This window comes from Astatotilapia calliptera, chromosome 6 (assembly GCF_964374335.1).
Source record: "Astatotilapia calliptera chromosome 6, fAstCal68.1, whole genome shotgun sequence".
Lineage (NCBI taxonomy): Eukaryota > Metazoa > Chordata > Actinopteri > Cichliformes > Cichlidae > Astatotilapia > Astatotilapia calliptera.
The window spans coordinates 23,088,287-23,100,345 of NC_137427.1; the positions used below are offsets into that span (position 1 = coordinate 23,088,287).

At 39.7% G+C, this 12,059-nt stretch overlaps 1 protein-coding gene across 1 annotated transcript; it reads right to left on the bottom strand.

Moving 5' to 3' along the window:
* Window positions 1-1,836: 1,836 nt before the first annotated feature.
* sparcl1 (SPARC-like 1) lies at window positions 1,837-9,188 on the bottom strand. Its single transcript, XM_026171110.2, has 11 exons — window positions 9,035-9,188; window positions 7,916-7,971; window positions 7,737-7,802; window positions 6,597-7,634; window positions 5,800-5,908; window positions 4,974-5,095; window positions 4,372-4,492; window positions 4,136-4,272; window positions 3,900-4,048; window positions 2,678-2,826; window positions 1,837-2,418 (listed from the first exon to the last, which is right to left on the bottom strand). The coding sequence occupies exons 1-11, from the start codon at window positions 9,153-9,155 to the stop codon at window positions 2,390-2,392; spliced, it is 2,097 nt and encodes a 698-aa protein (XP_026026895.1). The 5' UTR covers window positions 9,156-9,188; the 3' UTR covers window positions 1,837-2,389.
* Window positions 9,189-12,059: the final 2,871 nt, after the last annotated feature.

The window sequence follows — 12,059 nt, forward strand, 5'->3', positions numbered from 1 at the left end:
GGCTGGGTGCCTTACTGTAATTTGTGATGACTTTATAACAGTGACAAACTTTTTATTTGCACACGCCACACTCTCAACCAATGTACACACTCACTTACAGTGACCCTCGGGAAATCAGTTAATCATTAATAAAATTCTGAAATTTAACAAGAAAATGAAAACAGAAAGCCTATAACTTGTTTCACGAGCACATGTTCAGAGCCATCACATACATTACTGTTTGGTTGGATGGTTACTCTGTCATATACCAAAGCCGTCTGGGAATGTTTTTCCTTTTGCTGACTCTGCAGCTGACAGCAGACCAGGTAAACACCCTCTGTGGAAGTTTGGTCTGGAGCTAATTACACACTGTCATGCAGTTACAATTAAGAAACTATTTTTTTCTGTTTTCAGTTTTAAAGGACAAAAGGTTCTCTCTAATGCAAATGCAGTTGTTCATCTGATTTATATTATTTTAGGTACTGTTTTTTTTTTCCAAAAGAAAACAAGCTGTGCCAGGAATTTCATGCTGATGTGACGGATTTATAGTTTTCAAATGTTCAAGAGAGACCATCTGGAAGTAGCTTGAAGCTGTGTATTGTAAACAGAAGGCTGTGTGTATTTTTATCAGCCTCTTATATGAAAATAACAGCCATCAGATGGAGGCACACCCATGACCCTGCTGAATTTATTCAGTGTTTTGTTCAAGACAGACTTGACAGATTTGTTTTGTGCAATAGGAGTTCAATCATTTATTGGTCATTAGTTACAGTGATCTACAACAGTAAAGTGTCAACAGGTATTAAGGAGAACCACAATCAGTGTTTAGCAATGAATCTGTGAAAAATGCTTCATCTCATTCCACTTGCTTCTCCTCAGTATCTACCCCAGAGCATTCTTCCTCATCTTCAGCTGGCGTAGTCTTCATCACCGGAGACTGCGTCCTCCTGAGGCGAGCTGCGACTGACCGTCGAAACCTCAGCTTGCCGCTCGGCTTTGCAGCACCAACAACACCGCCCAAGGGTTGTGGGTTATTTTGCCCGACTGCTGACATCAGCTGCACTTGGCCAGGGGTCAACACGACACTCTGAGGCCCTCCGCCGACATTTCTCTGTGGCAGCACTGCAAACAGCCCACCTCCAGCTTGCTGCGTCCCTGGCCCTTGCAGATTCATGGTGGCTCCTCCTGCCTGGCCCATGAGAAAAGCTCCACCTTGTGGGAGAACTGCAACTGGAATTAGTTGTTGTGGTGGAGCCTGACCTACAGGGTTCCCAAGTGGCTGGATAAACAAAGTATTACCAACTTGGACTACTTGTGCCACAAAGGGCTGACCAGTCAGTGGAACCCCATTTTGAGCCCCAGCGTTTGCACCGTTGGCAGCTCCTGGTCCTCCATTGTTCTTCACTCCCCTATTGGCAAGTGCCTCAGCACTCCCTGAAGACACACCACTCTCCACCACGAGGGCCAGGCTCTGAAAGATAACCCACAGCATGCAGTACATGTTTTAGCTCAGTGCAAGCAGCAGATGATCAGCAGGTGAAGCGCCGCTTCTTTCTTTACTTATATAGAAGGCGTCAGACTCGGCGATCACCAGAAAAGGTCCAATCAGAATGCTTTATCTCATAAAAACGAGATGCCGTAATCATCATGACCAAGCAGCAGGTTATTTTTTGCTTTGTCGCCTTACAGCAGGCCATTATTTAGGATCAAGCGGCAAACCAAAATCATCTACCAGTGACTTGCATTCTTAAAAACCATTGTTGAAGAGCTATTCATCTCATGAAGTAACACAAACACACGCAAAAAAGAAAAGGAATGAAGAAAAGATATCAGAACATGAAATGATATTTACCAGAGTCTTTTTGTAGGAGACTTTATTTCAGCACAAACATCAATAAGCAACAGAGTTTACTGAAATATTCTGAAATTGTGAATTTCTTTGCTGTTTATTGCCTTTAGTTAGCAGTGTAAGGAAACATAATATATGAGGACAAACATGTACACATTTGCTACTAAGTTAGCCAATACAGGTGCTATTTTACATTTGCTAGTATCAAACAGGAATCTGCAATTGTCTGCTACTAATTGTGGTACTACCTGGCACTGTGTACTGCACAATGTTTTTTCTACCATCAAGCTTCAATAACTTTGCCCCAGTTTGGAATGCATTGTAGTAAAGATTTTGAACACAGCCAGCAAAAAAATAACTACTTCTTTCTTCTAATAGACGGTTCTAGCAGCTCAGTCTAAATTACAGATCAGTGATTTAAATGTCCATGCTTAGCCTTACACAAAGCTTTGTTTATAGCGGGAGGTAACATGGGTTTGTTTCATCTGTACTTGTCAGAGCGTGTACTGTATCATTTTGAATAGACAGAACTTCAACAGCCAGATGTTCAAGCTACAACACTCAGAAAAGCAGGTTGGCATCCATGTCCTCTGCAGAGAGACAAGTTACAAAGAGTTAGAGTTTGCATTTAAATGATCAACTAACAGTACCAGAAAACATCAAATTCTGAACATATTTTAGAGCAAGATGCTGGGTTTTCATCTTAAATCTTGGAAGATATATTCAGATTGGAGCATCACATTTCTGAAACCTCTACTATCTATGCAATTATATAGGCCTTGACCATGAACGTACTACATCATTTATGGGAAGGTTTCTCACAAATATAAGAAACGATGAACCTCTCACCATTCCTGATATCAAAACAGGTGATCCACTCCTTAAATGATACCAGTTTGTCTTTGTCAGCATCGCACTCCTGAAAGAAGCGAGAGGTGCAGTGCTCCATTGGCACCAGGGGGACCCTGAGAGGGGCCAGCTCTGAGTGGGACAAAAACCTGTAGAGGAAAAAGAAATGTTTTTGATCACTGTGAGTAAACAGAGTGCGCAGGATGACTACGTGTTTTCCTAACATACTAGTTATTGTTATTGTTGTTACAGGTCATTGAAGCCTTTAGACCAAAAATCTACCAAAAATCAATGCTATTCTTATCAAGACAGGTGCTATATGAATACTTTTGATTTGCTTTTGCTTACTTGTTACAGTTATTTTTGCCTATTCAATTTTTCCTCAGAAGTCAATGTGCCATATAATTGCATTAGCAATAAATTTAATAACGCTCTATATTAACAGTTGCTGCAGCTCCTGAAGCATTTGAATTTTCGGAATGTGGAAATTTCAACATCGCTTGAAAAAACTAACCGCTAGCAACGTCCCTCTCATCAGTAGGCTAAGTGATTTTTAGCCAATTACAAGTTGAATCTGGTAGTTGGGGTTGTTAGCTAAGATACCGTCATTAAGAAGCAGTACAACTAATGTGTCTATGCAAGCTAATTTGTGATGTGCACCACTGGCCCGGCCATTAATTTTTTAATGCACCTTCTCAGATTAATTCACTGCGTGTCGTGCCCAGGGCTGGACTGGGACAAAAAAACAGCCCGGGCATTTTGACTAGAGACCGGCCCACCAGGTATTATAGGAAAAGCCATAAAGCCTTTGAATGAAAACAAACGCTGGCCAGTCCAGCTATGGTCGTGCCATCAGTTAACCCTTCCCAGGGTTGCCGACCCCTGGAGTAGGGGTTTACACATTCACCTGACATGTTCAAGGTCTCTGGTTAGAGACCATGAAGAGGCGCAAATACCCTTTGGTGTTGAAACAGGAAGGGTATCTGGTGGAAAAAGCTGCCAAATCAAGTGGTGCTATCTGTGGGGACCCCGTGTGAAAAGGGAGCAGCCAAAAGAAGCGTCTTCTTATCACTTTGTGATTAAGGATGTGTTTTTTACAGTCTGTCAGTCATCTGTGACATATATATATTTCCATATTGTTCTAGAACCAATAACTCCCCTAACTAGCTAGCTTTTTTTTTAAAGAAGATACTATATGCAAAACCAGTGTATAAAAATGTACCTATCAGATGGGTGCTGGTCCAGCTGAGCAAACTGCCAGTGTACTGGGTAGATGTACATGTTATAGTTCTTCTCAAAGTCCTGTGCGAGAAGCTCAACAGAGTGATTGCCTGCATGAAGGCGCCTCTCACTCTCAAAGATTTTCTTCACCTGAAGAATACAGGAGACCACACTTTGGCTGGTTTCAGTCACTTAAACACAGTAGTTGTAAAGAGCTGTTGGAGTAGTAAGCCTTACTCTGAAACGCTGTTTAGGAGTGAGGAAGCCAGGAGTTATGGAGTCATGTTCGTAGAGCTGGAGCAGCACGTTTTTGAGCCAATCTCTCATTCGTAGAGGAAACTGCACCCGCTCATTGTCCACACATGGAGGTATCACTGAGACAGAGAGGACAGAAAAAAAGCATCAGATGTTTTTAGTTCTTTCTTCACCATAATAAATTATACAGTTTGTACAGTGTTTAAATACAGTCTCACATTTGCATGGCCCAGTGTAGTCTAGGTGAAGTCTGTGTCCTTTCTTAGTGCCCTCTAAGTTGCATTTAGTAGCAAAGAGTTCACATGATGTGTCATACGTTTTGTTGTCTGTCCCACAAACCTAAACAAAAACAAAAGTGTTTAAATAAATGAAGAGAGAAGATCAACTTTTAGCCACTGTCCTCGAAGAGTTTATGCAGGCAGGACTTGTGAGGAAAGGAAGACACAATACAAAGATAAAATTCCATATTTGTGGCTTACAGCTCACCTTCAGCCTACTATCAGACCCTTGACCTTCTCACAAAAAGCAATCTGGGTCAAATAATATGAAAAGAATACCTGCTGGCTCACCATAACAGGCAGGGTAGTTAGAGCTAATATTAAAACAAAAGTGTTCTCTGCTTTGTCTTTCAATTAAGTCAAAATGCCCACAATGACATCTGTACTTTTTCCTTTTTCTCCTCAATAAACAATATGAAAGCTTCACAAGGCTGCTGCAGACAAGTGTGTCACAACCACAGAGCATCACATAAAACGTATGAGCATAAATGAATAACAATATGTAAGTGTGACATTTCTTTTATAGGCATCAACATACTTACATAGTCAAACTCATTCACACTGGGAGGGCACTCTGACGGTTCTTGACACACACACCCTGGCTTATTGTCCGCATCAAGTTTGCATGTTTTTCCACGTTTGCAGCGGAAGTTTTCACATGGATCTTTAAGAAAACACAAACAGCGGTTGGATCTCTGACCCATATTTCACCTGATTTCTAGAAACAGTGAGATAAATTACTTATTTTCCTAGCTTGTTTTAAAGTTTTTCTTGCAATAGAGCCCAGTACGCTACAATAAGCTCACATCATCCTCTACATTCCTTTAGTATAGAGTTGGTATAGCGATTAAATTCGACTTGATCTCTCTTATTCACTTTTAAGCCTGCAGAGCTGTGTTTTGGTAGTGACTGTGAAGCAGAGAGGCACTATTCATGCGGAAGTTTAAGCAAAATGATTCAGTCAGCAGATTCCCCATGTGAGACTATTCGGATGGTGTATTAGTCAGTATATAGTGAATGCTGCTGCTGACCAGACACTCAGCAGTTCTATACTGTAAGAATAACACGTTATATGAACGATAACGTTAAATTTAAAACAATGTTAAACTTCCTTGAAGTGGAGCCTTTCACCAGCCTGTATTATTTACATTTATTTCTAGTCTTGTGTTAAATTAGAGATGTTGATAATTCCTTTTATCTTTATCTTATCATGATAAAGATAAAATATCATATCATCTTTTGCTTACATAACTGTCAACTTACAGAAAGTATCTGGCTTTATTAATGGACCTAGAAATACCAGTAATCATGTCACAGAAGGCTAAGGAGGAAGCCTTCAACAGAAACAATCAACAGAAAAAAAATAACCAGTAGGGGTTTCTGGGAGTTGTATGTCTCCGCCAAGAGAGGGCCTGGACCTTGGGTACAGTTCGGCTGCGGCTCTTATCTGCACCGGATTCACACCAACTAAAGGACCCTGGGAAAGTACAAAAAGACGTGTAAAGGCAGACTCATGCATGTATAAAATCCTTCTCCTTTTCCTCCTTCTAGTACTAATAATATTAGTAATAAAGTGAAGGTACTATAGAAAGAGAAAAAACAAAGGTCAAGTTGCCCCAATGAAAACTGCAATATCAGCTTTTTTGTAAACTTTGGGCTGATTAGTGCTGCTAAATGTTGCCAATGCTGTCAAAGGTTAGCCGTAAACTTGCAGAGAGCTTTAAAAGCCTTAAACTTGCAAGTGAAATCTTTTTTTTACTTGCACTGCACTGATGTCTAGCAGGCTAATTAGCTGGGTCAGTTTCACAAATGAAAAAAAGCCCACTGACAGGGAGATGTATCTCCTTTAACCACTTCAAGATATACACAGGTGATTTGTAGATGCAGTGTGCAGGGCAGATTATGTCCTCTGTTACCTCCTTACCAAGGAAATTACTCCAGCTTAAACTCAATGATTAATTTTAACTATCAGTTCTTAAAACATTTTCACTGTGGGCTGATTTTAAAATGCCACCAAGAGGGTTTGAGTCTAAACTTGTCTTCCTCTCTTTCTCTTTCCCTGCTTTCCTGTCTTTCTATCTTTATCCAATGATGCCTGAACGGCCATAATAATAATAATGATAATCTACTGTAAAGAAAGAAAATATAGGTAATATAAGCATTACCCATTTTCCTGCCCTTCTCCTCTTTGTCTTTTGGTCTGTATTGTCAGTGCTGCTGCTCTCAGACTCAGGATCCTGTCGGCCCTCTTCTTGTCCGGGTTGTGTTTCCTCCCTGTCCGGAGAGTGCTTCCTTGACCTTTGGTTTTTCTTTTGCTTCCTCGTTTTTGCCTTAGTGTGACTTGCACCCACATTCTTACTCTTCTCTTCCTCCTTTCCAGATAGAGTGGCTCTCAATTCAAGCTCTGCATCGCCCTTTGGTTCTGGATGATCCACATTTGCTTCAGGTTCTTTCTTGGCGCTTACGTCTTGGTCTGAGGAATCTTTGTCCTGTGTCTGATCAGACACCTCCTCGCTGTGTGCTGCCTCTGTGTTTTGCATGCCAGGTTCATAGTCATCAGCGATATTGGCCATTTCTTTCCCACTGGTTTCTTTCTCTCTGATGTCTGTTTTTGAAGTAGGCTTGGTGTCATCAGAATGGGTTTTGTCGTTAGCTGACGCAGTCTGTAGAGGTTGTAGGAGGCTACTATCAGCAGCATAGTCCAGATTGACTGGAATCACTGATTCTGTGCTGCCATCTTCCTCTAGCAGTGCTTCAGTAGGCTCTTCCTTCCTTTCTGAATGAGTCATCTTCTGCACCTTCTCCTCTATCACATCCTCCACACTGTCTTCTTTCACTTCTTCCTCATCCAGCAAATGTTTCTTTGTCTCTGAATTCTCATCCAACTTCTCCTGATCCTCAGCGACCTCAACCACCTCGCTAGACTCAACCTTGGCTTTGTCAGCTTCTACTTCTTCCTCCTCCAGCTCTCTTACTTCAGCTTCATCTTCCTCTTCAGCCTCTTTCGTCAGGAGGTCTACCAGTTCTTCTTCACTCAACAGAACTGCAGTGCTTTTCTCTCGCTTTTCAGCCCTCTCTCCATCTTCCTTGTTAGCGTTGTCTTCGGAACTCAGTTCCTCGTCTTCCTGCTCCTGGCTGCTGGCCTCAAATGTGACTAGAGTGGGTAAGATCTTTGGCTTATTGGCTTCCACTGTGATAGCATCCTGAAGCAGGAGAAAAGGAAAAATATTTATCGACTGTATAAAATGACACGATACATTTAGTATTAGAATTTAAAACTCTAGATGAAGAAGATGTTACTCTACCTTTTCTTTGGTTGTGTGCAAACTCTTATGCAACCCATGATGTTTTCCATGAGGTTTACTTTTCACCTGAAGATAATAAGAAACATCTGTAATATTTATTGTATGGTGAACACATTATCATATTGTCTTTGATCATTTTTACTCATTGATTTATGAAGAAGAATATCTTTACTACTCACAGACAGAGCAAATGTTGCTGCCAGTAAGCAAAGGAATACTAAGCAGGCCTTCATACCTGTAAGATCAAAGTGAATCATTTCAACCTTGGATAAATTGTCTAAAAATGGATAACATGTAAGTTTTTAGATTTTGAAACCACTACAGAATTGAATATTTCAGAAAAATATTACACTAAAGGCTAAAAAGCTGTTCATAAGCTATCAATACATTCTACTCTGGCTTTTTCACAACAAAGATGTGAACTTGGCACATCTTTCAAAGTGGAAACAACTGAATGCATCTGTATGCTGCCAGCACATTCATGACGAGCAGAGCTGTGGGCCCAGCCTCCACTATCGCCAAGGTTACAGGCCTCTGATATGCACCTCGCTCTCAAAAGTCACATTCGGAGCTAAAGTAAACACCAGAAGCTACCAGACTGGAAAAATTTGACTAAGTCCACAAACTTTTTGTGTGTCTGGAGCCCAACGACAAAGATATTAATGGGTCTGTCTGGTAAAATAGCTCTCAGCACAGTTCTGAGATGTGAAAGTAATGCTGGGGAGAAGGTATACACACCAAAGCGATAAATTAGTCTTTATACTTTGAATAATTTAAAAGTTACCAAAGACACTATTATAACTACTCTATTACATGATTGCTCCATCTTTAATAAAAATTAATAGACATTATAAAAACATTTAGATATGATATTTCTCTAAATTATATGCACCAAATTAGTACTTCCAAATATGGAGCACATATTAAATAGTGCTACCACTTTCTGCAAAAGTATCAAAGCATCGCCATCAATAGCTCACCAGCATAAAGCTGTGGCCCTAAGTAATCAAGCCAGCAGTCGCACATACAGCAAGCAATAGTTTAAATGCAGTAACTAGTTAGTGAACAAGATGAATGTCAAACGCACATTACTGTTTTGCTATATATAAATGGAGTTGCAAAGCACTATTAATTCCAGCTATTTTATTGGTTCTTTTATTGCTGTAATTTCAATATGTGTGTCTGAAACGGGTCTGTCTTGTAAAGAAGACATTGAGCCTCAGTAGAACTAACTGTATAAATAAAGGTAAAATAAATGAGAAATGAAACTCTGTGTGTCACAGAAATTAGGATTTTACCTGAGGCTGGCAGTCGCAAGAAAAAGTATCCCGCAAAAACAGCAGCGTGCCTGTGCTGAACCTGTGAAGATGTCCTTTTGTATTCAAGACAGTGCACAGTCTGTCCACACAAACTAAGCATTCAACACACACACACACACACACATACAGTTTTTTTTTCCAGGGTTTAGGATGCCACTGCTAACTTTGGGAGGGCCTTTGGGAAACAGAGATAAAGAGAGAGGCGGACAAAGGGATCCCACTCCCACACTGAGCTTCTGTTGGGCGATATACTTCAAAAAAAAAATAGCGTGTCTGTTTCCCAAAAAATGAAAATAAGTTTAAAAAAGAACGCTCCAGGGTTCATAACAGATTTTGACAGGTTTCATTTTTGTTACTGAAGATAATTTGCATGCATGTATAGAGGAGTTCAGGAGAGTGGGCAACAGAGTCGACAGCCATCTGTTAAACACTACTCTGTTATGGTTTGGGCAGCATTTCAGCCAGTGGTGTTGGGGATCTTGTAAAAATTTATTTATTTACAAGCACAGAAAAGTGCTGTCAGATTTTTGATCTACCATCCAGTACAATCTGGTTCATTTGTCAGCAAATGATCCCAAAAGCACTACTGCAGTAAAAGCATATCTGTATAGAAAAACATGCTGTAGAACACTGGACATATGGATTGTTCTCCCCAGAACCCAGACCTCAACATTACTGAAGCAGTGTGAGCTCATCCTGACAGAGAACAGAACAAAAGGCAGCCAACATCAAATAAAGAGCTTTGAATGTTCTTCATGAAGCCTGGAGTACTATTCCCAAAGACTGCTTAAAGAAATGACAAGAAAGGTTGTCTAAGAGAGTTTAGGCTCTTTTGAGGAATAAAGAGGGTCAAACCAAATATTGACTTTAAAGCTTTTTAGAATTGTACAGACTCTGTTTTTGCAATGATTTTATCATCTACTGAAAAGCAGCACCAGTACAGGGCTTGGCATGATGCTGATCCTGAGAGAAGGGCTTCATATTCATATGTGTCCTGTCAGTAATGTTTCTTTGTTTGTCAGCTGTATTCATCCTTGATGACATCAGCCAACAGAAAACTCATTATCAAACTCAAACTTCAGATTTCCATATCAGTTAGACAGAAAACCTCAAATCCCTGGTGAATAGACTCAATTAACCAGGGGTGGGGAACTCCAGGCCTTGAGGGCCGATGACCTGCAGGTTTTAGATGTGTCCTTGATCCAACACAGCTGATTTAAACGGCTAAATGACCTCCTCAGCATGTCTTAAAGTTCTCCAGAGGCCTGGTAATAAATTAATCATTTGATTCAGGTGTCTTGACCCAGGGTGATATCTAAAACCTGCAGGACACCGGCCCTTGAGGCCTAGAATCCCCCACCCCTGCAATAAACAAACACGCTTGTTCAGATGTGTAGTATTTCTTCGTTGACACATTTTTGTGTATTACACCGCTATAAAAATAATGAATTCAATTTTATTTATATAGATGTAAATCAAATCAAATGTTTACTTTCAGTTGAATATTTCAGCAATTATTGGAGCATTCATTGTGCTTTCTATTGAATGGATTTTGCACACTTTTGGGTATGCTGTGGAAACAATTGGATTATTTAACAAACAAGTATAAGTGTAACAAAAAATGTACCCCTGATAATGGATGGATAAGCCTCATAATGAACATAATTTCTGGTTACTGTTGTTTGTGAAAATTTGAAAAAGTACTATGGGCAGGTTGTTTATGGCAGAATGAACCCAGTCCAAACCAAAATGACCACATTGTTTTAGGACAGAAACAATACATACTTTTGGCCACTAGATGTCACAAAAACTAAAGTCTGTACTCTTAAAGCGGCTAAGAAACTGCAGTATAATGAGGGTAAATGATGAGAGTAGCAAGGACATGACAAAATCGCTCAAAAACTGCCGTTTTACCTTAATTGATTGATATTCAAAGAATCAACACACCAGCTTTAAACACAAGCCTCTTGATTGAAAAAATACACTGCTTTGTAACACTGTTCATCAAAGCTGGGAAGTACAAGCTTTGATTTATATTACACAATGTTGTAAATCAATCAGTCAATTCCACAAGGCATTGATGGAAATATGCTATCTTATTTTATACAATGCAGAGTAAAAAAAATACACGATGTGGCATCAATCATGGTGTTGTTTTTAGTAAAATCATATTTCACTATTCATCACTAACTTGTATTGTTTTCCCTTAATTAGCAACTAATTCAAACATATTTAGGCAAAAAAAAAATAGAAGAAAATGATTACACTGCACGCAGTCTCAAGGATCACACTGGTGATGCACCAGTCTGACAAATGCCTAGTTTCATTAAGAATATTAATACCACAGATGCATCCAACGCCTGTCTGACAAAGATAATTACATTATTAAACCTTAAGTAACGTTAAGGTGAACGTGCAGACACTGTTGACTGTCTGCGTATCACAACAAGCATCAATCATCTCCTCCTCCACTCCTACCCTGTGGTTTTGGTGGAGAGCGCTGGACTGGTGAACATTCAGTCTAATTACAGGTTTCTTTTGCTTAGCTGAAATCCAAAGTGAGGTTAAACAAGGAATTCTGTAAGCTTATTTTGGGCCTGGCCATATAAGTATATCCAGGAAGCGATTATATACCACAGGATGGAAATATATATAGAAGCCTTTACTTGTACATACTGTACATGCTTAATGTTCCAAAAACACAATTTCCAATAACATCGTTTAGCAGTGAAGGCAAAATATGGTTTGTTTTTGTTTTAATAGACTGAATTAATATTGTACTTTGTCACAGTGTGCGTGTATATGTGTGGGCGTGTGTGTGTATCTGAAGTTAATCCATTTATGTGAAGTTTTTATAAAAGGCAGTGTTTAATTTTCTCAATTTAAACCAACCTTATATTGAAAACTTTATAGCCCTCGCACTTGTACTACTTGTAACCTGTTCCATGTAATCCATCATCTGACAAAAACAAAATTCCAAATAGAAAGGGAAGGAGGGGAAAAG